Here is a 21,267-nt window from a genome sequence, read left to right on the forward strand (position 1 = left end):
TTTCTTCTTGCACATGTCCAGGTAATCCCTCCCTGTTTCCGTGTGGTTTCTTCCCGTTGGTGCCTAATGAACATGACCCTGAACGGTTCTTTATATGTTCTGCTAGATCTACAGGTAACTGTCAACATAAAGGAAACACCAACATGAAGAGTCTTAATTGGGCGTTGGGCCACCAGGAGCCACCAGATCAGCGTCTGAAACTCTATTGGAGGGATGCGACACCATTCATCCACAAGAAAATCCAGAATTGGGTGGAAAAACTAAGTCTCAGGTACCGCTTCAGAACCACCCATAAGTGTTCAACTGGATTGAGATCTGGTGACTGAGACACACACACACACACACACACACACACACACACACACACACACACACACACACACACACACACACACACACACACACACACACACACACACACACACACACACACACACACACACACAGACCTTTTAAACCCCCTGTGCTCTTTTGAGCCCCCTATTTCAAAGTCACTGAGATCTCTTCTTCTAGGCATGGTAGCCAAAATAATGGGCAACGTGTCATTGTTATACATGACCCTAAGCCTGATGGGATGTTAATTGCTTCATTAACTCAGGAACTGTGTTCCCTTTATGCTGGCAGCTACAGTTTGTCTACAGTATGAGCCTGTGTCTCCATCAGTATGGGCAGCCTGTGTCAGTATGGGCAGCCTGTGTCTCCATCAGTATGGGCAGCCTGTGTCTCCATCAGTATGAGCCTGTGTCTCCATCAGTATGGGCAGCCTGTGTCTCCATCAGTATGGGCAGCCTGTGTCTCCATCCGTATGGGCAGCCTGTGTCTCCATCAGTATGAGCCTGTCTCTCCATCAGTATGGGCAGCTTGTGTCTCCATCAGTATGGGCAGCCTGTGTCTCCATCAGTATGGGCAGCCTGTGTCTCCATCAGTATGAGCCTGTGTCTCCATCAGTATGGGCAGCCTGTGTCTCCATCAGTATGAGCCTGTGTCTCCATCAGTATGGGCAGCCTGTGTCTCCATCAGTATGGGCAGCCTGTGTCTCCATCAGTATGGGCAGCCTGTGTCTCCATCAGTATGGGCAGCTTGTGTCTCCATCAGTATGGGCAGCCTGTGTCTACATCAGTATGGGCAGCCTGTGTCTCCATCAGTATGAGCCTGTGTCTCCATCAGTATGAGCCTGTGTCTCCATCAGTATGGGCAGCCTGTGTCTCCATCGGTATGAGCCTGTGTCTCCATCAGTATGAGCCTGTGTCTCCATCAGTATGAGCCTGTGTCTCCATCAGTATGGGCAGCCTGTGTCTCCATCAGTATGGGCAGCCTGTGTCTCCATCAGTATGGGCAGCCTGTGTCTCCATCAGTATGGGCAGCCTGTGTCTCCATCAGTATGAGCCTGTGTCTCCATCAGTATGAGCCTGTGTCTCCATCAGTATGTGCAGCCTGTGTCTCCATCAGTAAGAGCCTGTGTCTCCATCAGTATGGGCAGCCTGTGTCTCCATCAGTATGGGCAGCCTGTGTCTCCATCAGTATGGGCAGCCTGTGTCTCCATCAGTATGGGCAGCTTGTGTCTCCATCAGTATGGGCAGCCTGTGTCTACATCAGTATGGGCAGCCTGTGTCTCCATCAGTATGAGCCTGTGTCTCCATCAGTATGAGCCTGTGTCTCCATCAGTATGGGCAGCCTGTGTCTCCATCGGTATGAGCCTGTGTCTCCATCAGTATGAGCCTGTGTCTCCATCAGTATGAGCCTGTGTCTCCATCAGTATGGGCAGCCTGTGTCTCCATCAGTATGGGCAGCCTGTGTCTCCATCAGTATGGGCAGCCTGTGTCTCCATCAGTATGGGCAGCCTGTGTCTCCATCAGTATGAGCCTGTCTCCATCAGTATGAGCCTGTGTCTCCATCAGTATGTGCAGCCTGTGTCTCCATCAGTATGAGCCTGTGTCTCCATCAGTATGGGCAGCCTGTGTCTCCATCAGTATGGGCAGCCTGTGTCTCCATCAGTATGGGCAGCCTGTGTCTCCATCAGTATGGGCAGCCTGTGTCTCCATCAGTATGAGCCTGTGTCTCCATCAGTATGAGCCTGTGTCTCCATCAGTATGTGCAGCCTGTGTCTCCATCAGTATGAGCCTGTGTCTCCATCAGTATGGGCAGCCTGTGTCTCCATCAGTATGAGCCTGTGTCTCCATCAGTATGAGCCTGTGTCTCCATCAGCATGAGCCTGTGTCTCCATCAGTATGGGCAGCCTGTGTCTCTATCAGTATGGGCAGCCTGTGTCTCCATCAGTATGGGCAGCCTGTGTCTCCATCAGTATGGGCAGCCTGTGTCTCCATCAGTATGAGCCTGTGTCTCCATTAGTATGGGCAGCCTGTGTCTCCATCAGTATGGGCAGCCTGTGTCTCCATCAGTATGGGCAGCATGTGTCTCCATCAGTATGTGCAGCCTGTGTCTCCATCAGTATGTGCAGCCTGTGTCTCCATCAGTATGGGCAGCATGTGTCTCCATCAGTATGAGCCTGTGTCTCCATCAGTATGGGCAGCCTGTGTCTCCATCAGTATGGGCAGCATGTGTCTCCATTAGTATGGGCAGCCTGTGTCTCCATCAGTATGGGCAGCCTGTGGCTCCATCAGTATGGGCAGCCTGTGTCTCCATCAGTATGGGCAGCCTGTGTCTCCATCGGTATGAGCCTGTGTCTCCATCAGTACGGGCAGCCTGTGTCTCCATCAGTATGGGCAGCCTGTGCCTCCATCAGTATGGGCAGCCTGTGTCTCCATCAGTATGGGCAGCCTGTGTCTCCATCGGTATGGGCAGCCTGTGTCTCCATCAGTATGGGCAGCCTGTGTCTCCATCAGTATGGGCAGCCTGTGTCTCCATCGGTATGAGCCTGTGTCTCCATCAGTATGGGCAGCCTGTGTCTCCATCAGTATGGGCAGCCTGTGCCTCCATCAGTATGGGCAGCCTGTGTCTCCATCAGTATGGGCAGCCTGTGTCTCCATCAGTATGGGCAGCCTGTGTCTCCATCAGTATGGGCAGCCTGTGTCTCCATCAGTATGGGCAGCCTGTGTCTCCATCGGTATGAGCCTGTGTCTCCATCAGTATGGGCAGCCTGTGTCTCCATCAGTATGGGCAGCCTGTGCCTCCATCAGTATGGGCAGCCTGTGTCTCCATCAGTATGGGCAGCCTGTGTCTCCATCAGTATGAGCCTGTGTCTCCATCAGTATGGGCAGCCTGTGTCTCCATCAGTATGGGCAGCCTGTGTCTCCATCAGTATGGGCAGCCTGTGTCTCCATCAGTATGAGCCTGTGTCTCCATCAGTATGAGCCTGTGTCTCCATCAGTATGGGCAGCCTGTGTCTCCATCGGTATGAGCCTGTGTCTCCATCAGTATGGGCAGCCTGTGTCTCCATCAGTATGAGCCTGTGTCTCCATCAGTATGAGCCTGTGTCTCCATCAGTATGGGCAGCCTGTGTCTCCATCGGTATGAGCCTGTGTCTCCATCAGTATGAGCCTGTGTCTCCATCAGTATGAGCCTGTGTCTCCATCAGTATGGGCAGCCTGTGTCTCCATCAGTATGGGCAGCCTGTGTCTCCATCAGTATGGGCAGCCTGTGTCTCCATCAGTATGAGCCTGTGTCTCCATCAGTATGAGCCTGTGTCTCCATCAGTATGAGCCTGTGTCTCCATCAGTATGTGCAGCCTGTGTCTCCATCAGTATGAGCCTGTGTCTCCATCAGTATGGGCAGCCTGTGTCTCCATCAGTATGAGCCTGTGTCTCCATCAGTATGAGCCTGTGTCTCCATCAGTATGAGCCTGTGTCTCCATCAGTATGGGCAGCCTGTGTCTCTATCAGTATGGGCAGCCTGTGTCTCCATCAGTATGGGCAGCCTGTGTCTCCATCAGTATGGGCAGCCTGTGTCTCCATCAGTATGAGCCTGTGTCTCCATCAGTATGAGCCTGTGTCTCCATTAGTATGGGCAGCCTGTGTCTCCATCAGTATGGGCAGCCTGTGTCTCCATCAGTATGGGCAGCATGTGTCTCCATCAGTATGTGCAGCCTGTGTCTCCATCAGTATGTGCAGCCTGTGTCTCCATCAGTATGGGCAGCCTGTGTCTCCATCAGTATGAGCCTGTGTCTCCATCAGTATGGGCAGCCGGTGTCTCCATCAGTATGGGCAGCATGTGTCTCCATTAGTATGGGCAGCCTGTGTCTCCATCAGTATGGGCAGCCTGTGGCTCCATCAGTATGGGCAGCCTGTGTCTCCATCAGTATGGGCAGCCTGTGTCTCCATCGGTATGAGCCTGTGTCTCCATCAGTACGGGCAGCCTGTGTCTCCATCAGTATGGGCAGCCTGTGCCTCCATCAGTATGGGCAGCCTGTGTCTCCATCAGTATGGGCAGCCTGTGTCTCCATCGGTATGGGCAGCCTGTGTCTCCATCAGTATGGGCAGCCTGTGTCTCCATCAGTATGGGCAGCCTGTGTCTCCATCGGTATGAGCCTGTGTCTCCATCAGTATGGGCAGCCTGTGTCTCCATCAGTATGGGCAGCCTGTGCCTCCATCAGTATGGGCAGCCTGTGTCTCCATCAGTATGGGCAGCCTGTGTCTCCATCAGTATGGGCAGCCTGTGTCTCCATCAGTATGGGCAGCCTGTGTCTCCATCAGTATGGGCAGCCTGTGTCTCCATCGGTATGAGCCTGTGTCTCCATCAGTATGGGCAGCCTGTGTCTCCATCAGTATGGGCAGCCTGTGCCTCCATCAGTATGGGCAGCCTGTGTCTGCATCAGTATGGGCAGCCTGTGTCTCCATCAGTATGGGCAGCCTGTGTCTCCATCAGTATGGGCAGCCTGTGTCTCCATCAGTATGGGCAGCCTGTGACTCCATCAGTATGGGCAGCCTGTGTCTCCATCAGTATGGGCAGCCTGTGTCTCCATCAGTATGGGCAGCCTGTGTCTCCATCAGTATGGGCAGCCTGTGTCTCCATCAGTATGGGCAGCCTGTGTTGCCAGGAGGGGAAGTCTGCGTCGTCTCCCATTAAGACACAACACATGTATGGAGCAGGTGATAGAGGGATTATCACTACTCAGTGACTTGGTTAAACGTACACACACACGAGCACAGAAACTCACAGAGGGTAGAGGACAGTAGAGGACAGTAGAGGAGAGGACAGTAGAGGACAGTAGAGGACAGTAGAGGACAGTAGAGGAGAGGACAGTAGAGGACAGTAGAGGACAGTAGAGGAGAGGACAGTAGAGGACAGTAGAGGACAGGAGAGGACAGTAGAGGAGAGGACAGTAGAGGACAGGAGAGGACAGTAGAGGAGAGGACAGTAGAGGACAGTAGAGGAGAGGACAGTAGAGGACAGGAGAGGACAGTAGAGGAGAGGAGAGTAGAGGAGAGGACAGTAGAGGACAGTAGAGGAGAGGACAGTAGAGGAGTGGATAGGAGAGGACAGTAGAGGAGAGGAGAGGACAGTAGAAGAGTGGATAGGAGAGGAGTGGATAGGAGAGGACAGTAGAGGAGAGGACAGTAGAGGACAGGAGAGGACAGTAGAGGAGAGGACATTAGAGGACAGTAGAGGAGAGGACAGTAGAGGAGAGGACAGTAGAGGAGAGGACAGTAGAGGACAGGAGAGGCCAGTAGAGGAGAGGAGAGGACAGTAGAGGAGAGGACAGTAGAGGAGTGGATAGGAGAGGACAGTAGAGGAGAGGACAGTAGAGGACAGGAGAGGACAGTAGAGGACAGGAGAGGACAGTAGAGGAGAGGACATTAGAGGACAGTAGAGGAGAGGACAGTAGAGGAGAGGACAGTAGAGGACAGTAGAGGAGAGGACAGTAGAGGACAGTAGAGTAGAGGAGAGGACAGTAGAGGAGAGGACAGTAGAGGAGAGGAGAGTAGAGGACAGTAGAGGAGAGGACAGTAGAGGAGAGGACAGTAGAGGACAGTAGAGGAGAGTACAGTAGAGCAAAGGAGAGTAGAGTAGATGACAGTAGAGGAGAGGACAGTAGAGGACAGTAGAGGAGAGGACAGTAGAGGACAGTAGAGCAGAGGAGAGTAGAGTAGAGGACAGTAGAGGAGAGGACAGTAGAGGAGAGGACAGTAGAGGACAGTAGAGGAGAGGACAGTAGAGTAGAGGACAGTAGAAGAGAGGACAGTAGAGGAGAGGACAGTAGAAGAGAGGACAGTAGAGGAGAGGACAGTAGAAGAGAGGGCAGTAGAGGAGAGGACAGTAGAGGAGAGGACAGTAGAGGAGAGGACAGGAGAGGAGAGTAGAGGACAGTAGAGGAGAGGACAGTAGAGGAGAGGACAGTAGAAGAGAGGACAGTAGAGGACAGTAGAGGAGAGGACAGTAGAGCAGAGGAGAGTAGAGGACAGTAGAGGAGAGGAGAAGGGAGAGGGATTGAGGAGGATCCAGAGTGGGTTAGTCCAGCGTGACCACATCCCAGAGGTCTAGGTGTGGGGGGAAATATTGTTTTCTAAAGAGGGGGTAGGAACTGAACTCACCGCTTCCTGCAGCAGTTGCTCCAGTGAGTAGATTCTGGGGCGGTTTCCTCTCTCCCCGTCAATAACAATGCTGTAGCTGGAGATTGAGAGAGAGAGAGAGAGAGAGAGAGAGAGAGAGGAAGAGGAAGAGGAAGGGAGAGAGAGCGAGAGAGAGGAAGAAAGAGAAAGGAATAGAGATAGAGAGAGGAAGAGGAAGGGAGAGGGAGAGGGAGAGAAAGAGAGGGAGAGAGAGAGAGCGAGAGAGGAAGAGCAGAGAGAGAGAGAGGAAGAGCAGAGAGAGAAAACTATTTTCAGCTGTGTGGGTATTATGCCTGCCTGGTTTCACGTGTCACTGTCCCACTCCTCTGTTCCACTTGCCTGCTGCCGGAGCAGCATTATCAACACTCTTCTACTCAGAGTGAGCTGGGTGAGAGAAGACATGGAGTTATGTAACAGAGAGAGGAGGAGGAGGAGAGAGAGGGAGGAGGAGGAGGAGGAGAGAGAGGGAGGAGGAGGAGGAGGGGGAGGAGGAGAGGGAGGAGGAGGAGGAGAGAGGGAGGAGGAGGAGAGAGAGGGAGGAGGAGGAGGAGAGAGAGGGAGGAGGAGAGAGAGGGAGGAGGAGGAGGATGAGGAGGAGGAGAGAGAGGGAGGAGGAGGAGGAGGAGGAGGAGGAGGAGGAGGAGGAGGAGGAGGAGGAGGAGGAGGAGGAGGAGGAGGAGGAGGAGGAGGAGGAGAGCGTGGGAGGAGAGAGAGAGGGAGGAGGAGGAGGAGGAGGAGGAGGAGGAGAGAGATGGAGAAAGGAAGAGAGAGAGCTCTGCAGGGGGTGTGTGGACTCCTTCTGGAGTGAGAGGCTAAGATGCCAACACTGAGTCACTCACTGCAGAGAAGACCAACCATGGCTCCCAGCCACTGAGGTAGTAGTGGCTGATACTGTATATACTGTGTGTGTGTGCGTGTGTGCGTGGGTGCGCGTGTGTGTGTGTGTACTCACTAGTGTAAGGTGCTCTGGATAAGAGTGTCTGCTAACTGACTGACATGTAGATGTAAAGGTATAGTTACATGTCTGGCAGCTCCAGTGTGTGGACCCGGGCTGCGTAGAGAAGTTCATCCTCCTTGGAGATCAGCACCCTGAGTCCATCTGTCAGCAGCTGTCTGGTCAGGACACAGCTGGGGGCTGCTGGGTAAAGCGTACACAGTCATTTAATGAAAGACAGCACTCATCAACAGTGTGTATGGAAGTGCATATTTGTTCCCTCCTATCTTTTGCTGTGGTAATCAGAAGTCCTCACAAGGATTGTAAAACGAGGAAAATTAGGTTAGAGTTAGATTTAGGGTTAGAGGTTAGGGAAAATAGGATTTTGGATGGGAATCAATTATTTGGTCCCCACAAGGATAGTAATACAAAACTGTGTGTGACAGTGTTCCCTCCTCACCTAGTGGACTCCTGGGGTTGTGAGGGTATGATGGGTTACTGTCCTCATCCCCCTCTGAGAAGCTGCTATCATCCTCATTCATCTGAAAGCCCTCGTCCGCCGCCATGCTCTCTAGTAGACGGCTCACTGCACGGCCCTTGGGCTGGGGGGGGGGGGGGGGGGGAGAGAGAGAGAGAGAGAGAGAGAGAGAGAGACAGAGAGACAGAGAGACAGAGAGAGAGGAAGTTAGTTAGCATGTAACTCAGAGATTGACACTAAACACTGCATATGCAGTATGTCCCCTGGAGGTAGTCATTTTCCCTGACATAGTTTCACTCTTCCACATAAGAAGGTGCGATCCACACTCCCCCAATCCCCCCATTTCCTGCCCCCCACCCCCTTCACACATTTACTCAGCAGGGAGGGAGTGGGGTGTGGCCTGGTACTATATCCATGGTGATACAACATATCACTTTGAATTCCATGCTGTCAGATGCTAAATGCTAAATGACATACCTGTACTATGAATGTAGGACCTACCAATGGCAAATCAGATCAGACAAATGAAAGGTTAGAGGTTAGAGGTGAGCAATGAGGGCCGATTGAGTGATTCTGATTACCTGTTTGTTTCGGATCCTCCTCCCACTGCAAGTGTTGTCGTCACTCTGAGGTGATTGGACACCGCCTGACCAGCAACTTCTCCTCTGTGACATGTGACCAGGAAGAGAGGTGTGAGTGAGTGAGTAAATGAGTGTGCGAGTGTGTGTGTGGATCTCTGCATGGCTAGTTAGTGCTACAGTATGAATCATCCCAGTGTGAGGAGAGAAAGGCGTCAGGTTGTCATGGTTATGTGAGAGATCGAGATACAGACTGAAGTTGTCTTCATCTTCATCTTTTAGATAAAAAAAAAAGGTCTATCTAGAACCTAAAAGGGTTTTTGGGCTGTCCCCATAGGATAACCCTTTGAAGAACCCTTTTTGGTTCCAGATAGAACCCTTTTGGTTCGAGGTAGAAACCTTTTGGGTTCTATGTAGAACCTGTGCCACAGAGCGTTCTACATGGAACCCCAGAGGGTTCTTCTATGGGGACAGATGGGGAACCCTTTTTGAGTATATCACACTCTTGGTTAACTTCACATGTTCTAAGAGGTTGAAGTTGTATCATTGTAACTTGGTTCAGTTTTGCATTTCCCTCACTAATGGTTTAAGGGTAGGATTTGGATAAGGGAAGCTGATCCTAGATCTGTACCTAGGCAGTGGTGTAAAGTACTTAAGTCGTTTTTTGGGGTATCTGTACTTTACTATTTATATTTTTGACAACTTTTACTTTTACTTCACTACATTCCTAAAGAAAATTATGTATATTTTACTCCATACATTTTCCCTGACATCCAACACAACTAGTAGCATTTTGAATGTTTATTAGCAGGACAGGAAAATGGTCCAATTCACACACTTATGAAGAGAACATCCCTGGTCATCCCTACTGCCTCTGATCTGGTGGACTAAACACACATGCTTAGTTTGTAAATGATGTCTGAGTATTGGAGTGTGCCCCTGGCTATCTGTAAATGATGTCTGAGTATTGGAGTGTGCCCCTGGCTATCTGTAAATGATGTCTGAGTATTGGAGTGTGCCCCTGGCTATCTGTAAATGATGTCTGAGTATTGGAGTGTGCCCCTGGCTATCTGTAAATGATGTCTGAGTATTGGAGTGTGCCCCTGGCTATCTGTAAATGATGTCTAAGTATTGGAGTGTGCCCCTGGCTATCTGTAAATGATGTCTGAGTATTGGAGTGTGCCCCTGGCTATCCGTACATTTAAAAAACAGAAGATTGTGCCGTATGAATTTTGAACGATTTAGACTTTTTCTTTTGATACTTAAATATATATATTAGCAATTCCATTTACTTTTGATACTCAAGTACATTTAAAACCAAATACTTTTGGACTTTTACTCAAGTAGTATTCTACTGGGTGACTTTCACTTTTACTTGAGTCATTTTCTATTAAGGAGTTTTTCCACCACTGTACCTAGGAGAACCTTCACCTGGATCGATTCCATACATCACATACAAACCACTCAGGTGCATATCAATGACTGAATAATCCTGATCTCTAGGACATACCCTGTGAATAGCTAGCTTTTCGGTGGAGCGAATAGGTAAGACTCTTTAGGAGGGCGGTCAGGTGTCTTTGTGAGACAGAGGTCCTGGGTTAGAGCCTTGGTATGAGCTGAAACAGGAGGAAGCGGTACTCGCCAAGAGAGCAGGGTGACGTCCTTAATACTAACCTTGTTAATGGGTCCTCTCAGCATGGTGCTCTTGCGTGTGGCCCTCTTCAGCCTCTCACTAGTGGTGGGGAAGGTGACCGGCCCCATGGTCCTCCGGTAGAGGCTGCCCCGGGTCCCTAGGCTCTCCCGGCGAGGCTCCTGGGACCTGGGTCCGCCGGCCCTCCTCATCCCCTCTGACTGGTCCTGATACTCTGGGTGCTTCTTGGCTGCAGTGACCATGCCAAGCCTACAGGGGGCCCTCTTCCTCACCTTCACCTCTCCCTCTGCCCCGGACAAACTCTGGGAACCTGCATGGTTCAATCGAGAATTATATTTAGTAATACTGCATTTAGTATTTTTGTCATTTAGCATTCTCATTCAGTGTGACTTCCAATCCAATTAGTGCATTCAACTAAAGGTAAAATAACCTCATATACAGTGGGCCAAAAAAGTATTTAGTCAGCCACCAATTGTGCAAGTTCTCATACCTGGTAGACAGGTACGAGTGTTGAGGGGCAGTGGTAGACAGGTACGGGTGTAGAGGGGCAGTGGTAGACAGGTATGAGTGTAGATGGGCAGTGGTAGACAGGTACGAGTGTAGAGGGGCAGTGGTAGACAGGTATGGGTGTAGAGGGGCAGTGGTAGACAGGTATGAGTGTAAAGGGGCAGTGGTACAGTGGTAGACAGGTATGAGTGTAAAGGGGCAGTGGTAGACAGGTATGAGTGTAGAGGGGCAGTGGTACAGTGGTAGACAGGTACGGGTGTAGAGGGGCAGTGGTAGACAGGTATGAGTGTAGATGGGCAGTGGTAGACAGGTACGAGTGTAGAGGGGCAGTGGTAGACAGGTATAAGTGTAGAGGGGCAGTGGTAGACAGGTATGAGTGTAGATGGGCAGTGGTAGACAGGTACGAGTGTAGAGGGGCAGTGGTAGACAGGTATGAGTGTAGAGGGGCAGTGGTACAGTGGTAGACAGGTACGAGTGTAGAGGGGCAGTGGTAGACAGGTATAAGTGTAGAGGGGCAGTGGTAGACAGGTACGAGTGTAGAGGGGCAGTGGTAGACAGGTATGGGTGTAGAGGGGCAGTGGTAGACAGGTATGAGTGTAAAGGGGCAGTGGTACAGTGGTAGACAGGTATGAGTGTAAAGGGGCAGTGGTAGACAGGTATGAGTGTAGAGGGGCAGTGGTACAGTGGTAGACAGGTATGAGTGTAGAGGGGCATTGGTAGACAGGTATGAGTGTAGAGGGGCAGTGGTAGACAGGTATGGGTGTAGAGGGGCAGTGGTAGACAGGTATGAGTGTAGAGGGGCAGTGGTAGACAGGTATGAGTGTAGAGGGGCAGTGGTAGACAGATATGAGTGTAGAGGGGCAGTGGTAGACAGGTATGAGTGTAGAGGGGCAGTGGTAGACAGGTATAAGTGTAGAGGGGCAGTGGTAGACAGGTACGAGTGTTGAGGGGCAGTGGTAGACAGGTACGGGTGTAGAGGGGCAGTGGTAGACAGGTATGAGTGTAGATGGGCAGTGGTAGACAGGTACGAGTGTAGAGGGGCAGTGGTAGACAGGTATGGGTGTAGAGGGGCAGTGGTAGACAGGTATGAGTGTAAAGGGGCAGTGGCAGACAGGTATGAGTGTAGAGGGGCAGTGGTACAGTGGTAGACAGGTACGAGTGTAGAGGGGCATTGGTAGACAGGTATGAGTGTAGAGGGGCAGTGGTAGACAGGTATAAGTGTAGAGGGGCAGTGGTAGACAGGTATGAGTGTAGATGGGCAGTGGTAGACAGGTACGAGTGTAGAGGGGCAGTGGTAGACAGGTATGAGTGTAGAGGGGCAGTGGTAGACAGGTATGGGTGTAGAGGGGCAGTGGTAGACAGGTACGAGTGTAGAGGGGCAGTGGTAGACAGGTATGAGTGTAGAGGGGCAGTGGTACAGTGGTAGAAAGGTACGAGTGTAGAGGGGCAGTGGTAGACAGGTATGAGTGTAGAGGGGCAGTGGTAGACAGGTACGAGTGTAGAGGGGCAGTGGTAGACAGGTATGAGTGTAGAGGGGCAGTGGTACAGTGGTAGACAGGTACGAGTGTAGAGGGGCAGTGGTAGACAGGTATGAGTGTAGAGGGGCAGTGGTAGACAGGTATAAGTGTAGAGGGGCAGTGGTAGACAGGTACGAGTGTAGACAGTCAGTGATAGGGGAGTCAATGTGCTCTCTGAATTTGTAAGGTAGGAACTAAACGTTGATGTGGTACTGAATAACAGACAGTGTATATTATCAGTCCTGAAGCAGTGTAACTTTCTCAATTCTCTCAATCAGGAATTAGAGAAGATTTTAGAGCAGTAACGACCCCACAGACCAAAACAAAACAGATGCTTCTCCTGGAGATGATTATAATTATAATATATATATATATTTTAGGGGATATAGATGTTTATAGTACCATGTACACCTTGTGAGCATCAGTACTTGCGTATGACACATATTTAGTAAACATTGTAAACATGTCAAAGCTGACCAACACACACACACACACACACACACACACACACACACACACACCAGGCCTGTCTTCTTACCGTAAAGCTCCTGCCTCTCTTTTTTGTTTCGTGCTTTCTGATTGGCCTCCAGCTTGACGACAGACGAGGGGGATGGACCAGTCACAGTGGAGCATGAAGAGACGTCTCGGGAGGGTTGTGCTTTGATGTCTTGTCCTTCGTCACTGTCATAACTTCCTTCCTCTTCTTCGTCTTCTAAAGAGAGAACAACATACATCGTATTGTGTCTAAATCCAGCCTATCCACTTCCTCTAACAGACTTCCTGTGCTTATCATTAGAAAGCATTTAGAGGCTTGTATTTCCCCAAAACTTGTTTTCTACATTCTAACATTTAACAATTACCTCATTATCTTGTTGTCTTCCTGGAGGAAAACAAATAACAATTCATAATGATGAGATACCAGGATCTTCTGAATGTTGTTCTCTGAGGCTGGGACCTGAAGTGTGTCTGTGGGTTTGAATGCATATGCTGGCTCGCTGCGTGTGCGTGTGTATGTGTGGGTGCTCTTGTGTTGAGTGCACGTGGTGTGTGTGTGTCTCTGTAGCCTGTAACTGCTCTGTGGTCCAGCCTCCTTGTCTCCATGGCCTGTCAGATCCTCTCACAGGCAGCTGTGGCCTAGCTTCTTACACACACACACACACACACACACACACACACACACACACACACACACACACACACACACACACACACACACACACACACACACACACACACACACACACACACACACACACACACTAGCGGAGGTGTCGGGTGTCCACGCGCTGCCGACCCCACTTGTCATTTACGAGGCATTCATCAACACGTTCTGCACTCACCTCTGAACACTGACAGGGATCACTTTCAGATTAATTAACAAATTAACAAAACTCACACGAGGCTCGAGTGGCAGCCTTCTGCATGTGTGTGTGTGTGTGTTTTATTCCCTAACTTGTGTATAGAGTGCATGGGACAATGTGATATGACTGTAAATGCATCCTCTGCTCTATAGAAGTAGTTGACTAATGAAGAAGGTTGTTTACAAGCTTGATGACAGATCAGAGGTGCCTTCCACACCTAGTGAAGGGTACTGTGTACTGAGTGAAGGGTACTGTGTACTGAGTGAAGGGTACTGTGTACTGAGTGAAGGGTACTGTGTACTGAGTGAAGGGTACTGTGTACTGAGCGAAGGGTACTGTGTACTGAGTGAAGGGTACTGTGTACTGAGTGAAGGGTACTGTGTACTGAGTGAAGGGTACTGTGTACTGAGTGAAGGGTACTGTGTACTGAGTGAAGGGTACTGAGTGAAGGGTACTTGAGTGAAGGGTACTGTGTACTGAGTGAAGGGTACTGTGTACTGAGTGAAGGGTACAGTGTGCTGAGTGAAGGGTACTGTGTACTGAGTGAAGGGTACTGTGTACTGAGTGAAGGGTACTGTGTACTGAGTGAAGGGTACTGTGTACTGAGTGAAGGGTACTGTGTACTGAGTGAAGGGTACTGTGTACTGAGCGAAGGGTACTGTGTACTGAGCGAAGGGTACTGTGTACTGAGTGAAGGGTACAGTGTGCTGAGTGAAGGGTACTGTGTACTGAGCGAAGGGTACTGTGTACTAAGTGAAGGGTACAGTGTGCTGAGTGAAGGGTACTGTGTGCTGAGTGAAGGGTACTGTGTACTGAGTGAAGGGTACAGTGTGCTGAGTGAAGGGTACAGTGTGCTGAGTGAAGGGTACTGTGTGCTGAGTGAAGGGTACAGTGTGCTGAGTGAAGGGTACTGTGTGATGAGTGAAGGGTACAGTGTACTGAGTGAAGGGTACACTGAGTGCTGAGTGGAGGGTACAATGTACTGAGTACCTGACCTGGCTGGAGAAGAGAGCCACCCTGTCCCCCTGTCCCACTCATCCAACATTATCTGTCCCTGTCCCCCTCTTCCCCCTCCCCCTCCACCCAGTCACCTCAGCCCACTCACCCTGGTTGGAGGATTCACTCTCTGTAGGGGAGGTCTCTCCCCCCTCCATGGCTTCCTGACTCCTGGCTCGGAGGACCCTGGCCCTGGGCTGCTGGAGCCGTGCGGACCCCTGGACCCCAAGAGCTCCCCCCATCCCTTTCCTCCTGCCCCCACGCATCATCAGCGGGGTCCCCGTCCAGCCCTCCTGGCCGCCGCTGTCTGCACTGGCTGCTGAGAGAGAGAGCACACACAGAGTAAGAGTATAGCACTGCCAGTTGCATTGGTGCCGTGACTCAGATCGGTACATAACATAGAAATAGAATTACAAAACTAGAATGGACAATGTAGGTCTAATAACTTAACTACATTGCAGACATATTGTATTATTAATATCGTAGGTGGGCTATGGTAGTGTTTCTCTCTATGGTAGTGTTTCTATGGTAGTGTTTCTCTCTATGGTAGTGTTTCTCTCTATGTTAGTGTTTCTCTCTATGGTAGTGTTTCTCTCTATAGTAGTGTTTCTCTCTATGGTAGTGTTTCTCTCTATGGTAGTGTTTCTCTCTATGGTAGTGTTTCTCTCTATGGTAGTGTTTCTCTCTATGGTAGTGTTTCTCTCTATAGTAGTGTTTCTCTCTATGGTAGTGTTTCTCTCTATGGTAGTGTTTCTCTCTATGGTAGTGTTTCTCTCTATGGTAGTGTTTCTATGTTAGTGTTTCTCTCTATAGTAGTGTTTCTCTCTATGGTAGTGTTTCTCTCTATGGTAGTGTTTCTCTCTATGGTAGTGTTTCTATGGTAGTGTTTCTCTCTATGGTAGTGTTTCTCTCTATGGTAGTGTTTCTATGTTAGTGTTTCTCTCTATGGTAGTGTTTCTCTCTATGGTAGTGTTTCTCTCTATGGTAGTGTTTCTCTCTATGGTAGTGTTTCTATGGTAGTGTTTCTCTCTATGGTAGTGTTTCTCTCTATGGTAGTGTTTCTCTCTATGGTAGTGTTTCTATGGTAGTGTTTCTCTCTATGGTAGTGTTTCTCTCTATGGTAGTGTTTCTCTCTATGGTAGTGTTTCTATGGTAGTGTTTCTCTCTATGGTAGTGTTTCTCTCTATGGTAGTGTTTCTCTCTATGGTAGTGTTTCTATGTTAGTGTTTCTCTCTATAGTAGTGTTTCTCTCTATGGTAGTGTTTCTCTCTATGGTAGTGTTTCTCTCTATGGTAGTGTTTCTATGGTAGTGTTTCTCTCTATGGTAGTGTTTCTCTCTATGGTAGTGTTTCTATGTTAGTGTTTCTCTCTATGGTAGTGTTTCTCTCTATGGTAGTGTTTCTCTCTATGGTAGTGTTTCTCTCTATGGTAGTGTTTCTATGGTAGTGTTTCTCTCTATGGTAGTGTTTCTCTCTATGGTAGTGTTTCTATGGTAGTGTTTCTCTCTATGGTAGTGTTTCTCTCTATGGTAGTGTTTCTCTCTATGGTAGTGTTTCTATGGTAGTGTTTCTCTCTATGGTAGTGTTTCTCTCTATAGTAGTGTTTCTATGGTAGTGTTTCTCTCTATGGTAGTGTTTCTCTCTATGGTAGTGTTTCTCTCTATAGTAGTGTTTCTATGGTAGTGTTTCTCTCTATAGTCGTGTTTCTATGGTAGTGTTTCTCTCTATAGTCGTGTTTCTATGGTAGTGTTTCTATGGTAGTGTTTCTCTCTATAGTAGTGTTTCTATGGTAGTGTTTCTCTCTATAGTAGTGTTTCTCTCTATGGTAGTGTTTCTCTCTATGGTAGTGTTTCTCTCTATAGTAGTGTTTCTATAGTAGTGTTTCTCTCTATAGTAGTGTTTCTATAGTAGTGTTTCTCTCTATGGTAGTGTTTCTCTCTATAGTAGTGTTTCTCTCTATAGTAGTGTTTCTATAGTAGTGTTTCTCTCTATGGTAGTGTTTCTCTCTATAGTAGTGTTTCTCTCTATAGTAGTGTTTCTATAGTAGTGTTTCTATGGTAGTGTTTCTCTCTATGGTAGTGTTTCTCTCTATAGTAGTGTTTCTCTCTATGGTAGTGTTTCTATGGTAGTGTTTCTCTCTATAGTAGTGTTTCTCTCTATGGTAGTGTTTCTATGGTAGTGTTTCTCTCTATAGTAGTGTTTCTCTCTATGGTAGTGTTTCTATGGTAGTGTTTCTCTCTATGGTAGTGTTTCTCTCTATAGTAGTGTTTCTCTCTATGGTAGTGTTTCTATGGTAGTGTTTCTCTCTATAGTAGTGTTTCTCTCTATGGTAGTGTTTCTATGGTAGTGTTTCTATGGTAGTGTTTCTCTCTATGGTAGTGTTTCTATGGTAGTGTTTCTATGGTAGTGTTTCTATGGTAGTGTTTCTCTCTATGGTAGTGTTTCTATGGTAGTGTTTCTATGGTAGTGTTTCTCTCTATAGTAGTGTTTCTCTCTATAGTAGTGTTTCTCTCTATAGTAGTGTTTCTATGGTAGTGTTTTCTATGGTAGTGTTTCTATGGTAGTGTTTCTCTCTATAGTAGTGTTTCTCTCTATAGTAGTGTTTCTATGGTAGTGTTTTCTATGGTAGTGTTTCTATGGTAGTGTTTCTATGGTAGTGTTTCTCTCTATGGTAGTGTTTCTCTCTATGGTAGTGTTTCTCTCTATGGTAGTGTTTCTATGTTAGTGTTTCTCTCTATGGTAGTGTTTCTCTCTATGGTAGTGTTTCTCTCTATGGTAGTGTTTCTCTCTATGGTAGTGTTTCTCTCTATGGTAGTGTTTCTATGGTAGTGTTTCTCTCTATGGTAGTGTTTCTATGGTAGTGTTTCTCTCTATAGTAGTGTTTCTCTCTATGGTAGTGTTTCTCTCTATAGTAGTGTTTCTCTCTATAGTCGTGTTTCTATGGTAGTGTTTCTATGGTAGTGTTTCTCTCTATAGTAGTGTTTCTCTCTATGGTAGTGTTTCTCTCTATGGTAGTGTTTCTATGGTAGTGTTTCTATGTTAGTGTTTCTCTCTATAGTAGTGTTTCTATGGTAGTGTTTCTCTCTATAGTAGTGTTTCTCTCTATGGTAGTGTTTCTATGGTAGTGTTTCTCTCTATGGTAGTGTTTCTATGTTAGTGTTTCTCTCTATAGTAGTGTTTCTCTCTATGGTAGTGTTTCTATGGTAGTGTTTCTATGGTAGTGTTTCTCTCTATGTTAGTGTTTCTATGGTAGTGTTTCTATGGTAGTGTTTCTCTCTATAGTAGTGTTTCTCTCTATAGTAGTGTTTCTCTCTATGGTAGTGTTTCTATGGTAGTGTTTCTATGGTAGTGTTTCTATGGTTGTGTTTCTCTCTATGGTAGTGTTTCTCTCTATGGTAGTGTTTCTATGGTAGTGTTTCTATGGTAGTGTTTCTCTCTATGGTAGTGTTTCTATAGTAGTGTTTCTCTCTATAGTAGTGTTTTCTATGGTAGTGTTTCTCTCTATAGTAGTGTTTCTCTCTATGGTAGTGTTTCTATGGTAGTGTTTCTATGGTAGTGTTGCTATGGTAGTGTTTCTCTCTATGGTAGTGTTTCTCTCTATAGTAGTGTTTCTCTCTATAGTAGTGTTTCTATAGTAGTGTTTCTCTCTATGGTAGTGTTTCTCTCTATAGTAGTGTTTCTCTCTATAGTAGTGTTTCTATAGTAGTGTTTCTATGGTAGTGTTTCTCTCTATGGTAGTGTTTCTCTCTATAGTAGTGTTTCTCTCTATGGTAGTGTTTCTATGGTAGTGTTTCTCTCTATAGTAGTGTTTCTCTCTATGGTAGTGTTTCTATGGTAGTGTTTCTCTCTATAGTAGTGTTTCTCTCTATGGTAGTGTTTCTATGGTAGTGTTTCTCTCTATGGTAGTGTTTCTCTCTATAGTAGTGTTTCTCTCTATGGTAGTGTTTCTATGGTAGTGTTTCTCTCTATAGTAGTGTTTCTCTCTATGGTAGTGTTTCTATGGTAGTGTTTCTATGGTAGTGTTTCTCTCTATGGTAGTGTTTCTATGGTATGTTTCTATGGTAGTGTTTCTATGGTAGTGTTCTCTCTATGGTAGTGTTTCTATGGTAGTGTTTCTATGGTAGTGTTTCTCTCTATAGTAGTGTTTCTCTCTATAGTAGTGTTTCTCTCTATAGTAGTGTTTCTATGGTAGTGTTTCTATGGTAGTGTTTCTATGGTAGTGTTCTCTCTATAGTAGTGTTTCTCTCTATAGTAGTGTTTCTATGGTAGTGTTTTCTATGGTAGTGTTTCTATGGTAGTGTTTCTATGGTAGTGTTTCTCTCTATGGTAGTGTTTCTCTCTATGGTAGTGTTTCTCTCTATGGTAGTGTTTCTATGTTAGTGTTTCTCTCTATGGTAGTGTTTCTCTCTATGGTAGTGTTTTCTCTCTATGGTAGTGTTTCTCTCTATGGTAGTGTTTCTATGGTAGTGTTTCTCTCTATGGTAGTGTTTCTATGGTAGTGTTTCTCTCTATAGTAGTGTTTCTCTCTATGGTAGTGTTTCTCTCTATAGTAGTGTTTCTCTCTATAGTCGTGTTTCTATGGTAGTGTTTCTATGGTAGTGTTTCTCTCTATAGTAGTGTTTCTCTCTATGGTAGTGTTTCTCTCTATGGTAGTGTTTCTATGGTAGTGTTTCTATGTTAGTGTTTCTCTCTATAGTAGTGTTTCTATGGTAGTGTTTCTCTCTATAGTAGTGTTTCTCTCTATGGTAGTGTTTCTATGTTAGTGTTTCTCTCTATAGTAGTGTTTCTCTCTATGGTAGTGTTTCTATGGTAGTGTTTCTATGGTAGTGTTTCTATGGTAGTGTTTCTCTCTATGTTAGTGTTTCTATGGTAGTGTTTCTATGGTAGTGTTTCTCTCTATAGTAGTGTTTCTCTCTATAGTAGTGTTTCTCTCTATGGTAGTGTTTCTATGGTAGTGTTTCTATGGTAGTGTTTCTATGGTTGTGTTTCTCTCTATGGTAGTGTTTCTCTCTATGGTAGTGTTTCTATGGTAGTGTTTCTATGGTAGTGTTTCTCTCTATGGTAGTGTTTCTATAGTAGTGTTTCTCTCTATAGTAGTGTTTCTATGGTAGTGTTTCTCTCTATAGTAGTGTTTCTCTCTATGGTAGTGTTTTCTATGGTAGTGTTTCTATGGTAGTGTTGCTATGGTAGTGTTTCTCTCTATGGTAGTGTTTCTATGGTAGTGTTTCTCTCTATAGTAGTGTTTCTCTCTATGGTAGTGTTTTCTATGGTAGTGTTTCTCTCTATAGTAGTGTTTCTCTCTATGGTAGTGTTTCTCTCTATAGTAGTGTTTCTCTCTATGGTAGTGTTTCTCTCTATAGTAGTGTTTCTATGGTAGTGTTTCTCTCTATAGTAGTGTTTCTATGGTAGTGTTTCTCTCTATAGTAGTGTTTCTCTCTATGGTAGTGTTTCTATGGTAGTGTTTCTATGGTAGTGTTGCTATGGTAGTGTTTCTCTCTATGGTAGTGTTTCTATGGTAGTGTTTCTCTCTATAGTAGTGTTTCTCTCTATGGTAGTGTTTCTATGGTAGTGTTTCTCTCTATGGTAGTGTTTCTATGGTAGTGTTTCTCTCTATAGTAGTGTTTCTCTCTATGGTAGTGTTTCTATGGTAGTGTTTCTCTCTATGGTAGTGTTTCTCTCTATAGTAGTGTTTCTCTCTATGGTAGTGTTTCTATGGTAGTGTTTCTCTCTATGGTAGTGTTTCTATGGTAGTGTTTCTCTCTATGGTAGTGTTTCTATAGTAGTGTTTCTCTCTATAGTAGTGTTTCTATGGTAGTGTTTCTCTCTATAGTAGTGTTTCTCTCTATGGTAGTGTTTCTATGGTAGTGTTTCTATGGTAGTGTTGCTATGGTAGTGTTTCTCTCTATGGTAGTGTTTCTATGGTAGTGTTTCTCTCTATAGTAGTGTTTCTCTCTATGGTAGTGTTTCTATGGTAGTGTTTCTCTCTATAGTAGTGTTTCTCTCTATGGTAGTGTTTCTATGGTAGTGTTTCTCTCTATGGTAGTGTTTCTATGGTAGTGTTTCTCTCTATAGTAGTGTTTCTCTCTATGGTAGTGTTTCTATGGTGGTGTTTCTCTCTATGGTAGTGTTTCTCTCTATAGTAGTGTTTCTCTCTATTGTAGTGTTTCTATGGTAGTGTTTCTCTCTATGGTAGTGTTTCTATGGTAGTGTTTCTCTCTACGGTAGTGTTTCTCTCTATGGTAACCTACACATACAGAACACAGTGCTCAGGTCAGGGCAGAATAAGGAATGTACTCATTCTCCCAATACAGAAAAGGTGGTTCCACCATGTGCTTTCCACATCATATGACACAGATGCCTAAATAACGTCACTGTCCGTCACATAACTGAAACACAACATTGTGAGAAAACTCCAAAGGTTACAAATGAAATCAATCACCATGATTCTTACCTGTGTCACTCTGACCGCCGGACTCGTTGATGACTCGTCTGGACTCGGCCTTGGAGGTGGCCTGGCCTCGATGTCCATGGTGCTTTGGGGCAGAACTAGCTGCAGAGGCCGCCTCCTCCTTATCCCGTGGTCCCGCCCCCATCCCAGTCCTCTTCCCGCCCTGGGCCTTGTGCTCTCTGAGCTGCTGATGGGCCACGTCACGGGCCAGCTTAGAGCTGAGGACACCGTGAAGGACACTCTTTCTGCTACTGCCATGCACTTTTATCTATGAGAACAGATAACAGAGGAG

The 21,267-nt window shown here is 46.8% G+C and overlaps 1 protein-coding gene across 4 annotated transcripts in view; it reads right to left on the reverse strand.

Moving 5' to 3' along the window:
* The window catches only part of LOC109879551 (BAH and coiled-coil domain-containing protein 1), a 65,742-nt gene that overhangs the window by 13,370 nt on the left and 31,105 nt on the right, over positions 1 to 21,267 (reverse strand). The window contains exons 9-16 of one of the 4 annotated variants that reach the window (XM_031814375.1): positions 20,979 to 21,243; positions 14,638 to 14,844; positions 12,710 to 12,883; positions 10,171 to 10,457; positions 8,500 to 8,583; positions 7,901 to 8,042; positions 7,527 to 7,644; positions 6,489 to 6,564 (exon numbers count right to left, since the gene is read on the reverse strand). In XM_031814375.1, coding sequence (XP_031670235.1) covers positions 6,489 to 6,564; positions 7,527 to 7,644; positions 7,901 to 8,042; positions 8,500 to 8,583; positions 10,171 to 10,457; positions 12,710 to 12,883; positions 14,638 to 14,844; positions 20,979 to 21,243 — 1,353 coding nt within the window. Of the gene's footprint in view, positions 1 to 6,488; positions 6,565 to 7,526; positions 7,645 to 7,900; positions 8,043 to 8,499; positions 8,584 to 10,170; positions 10,458 to 12,709; positions 12,884 to 14,637; positions 14,848 to 20,978; positions 21,244 to 21,267 lie in introns of all 4 variants that reach the window. The other 3 variants (XM_031814376.1, XM_031814374.1, XM_031814373.1) reach the window with 3 other exon arrangements.

The sequence above is a fragment of the Oncorhynchus kisutch genome, unplaced genomic scaffold, assembly GCF_002021735.2.
Source record: "Oncorhynchus kisutch isolate 150728-3 unplaced genomic scaffold, Okis_V2 Okis06b-Okis10b_hom, whole genome shotgun sequence".
NCBI classification, from domain to species: domain Eukaryota; kingdom Metazoa; phylum Chordata; class Actinopteri; order Salmoniformes; family Salmonidae; genus Oncorhynchus; species Oncorhynchus kisutch.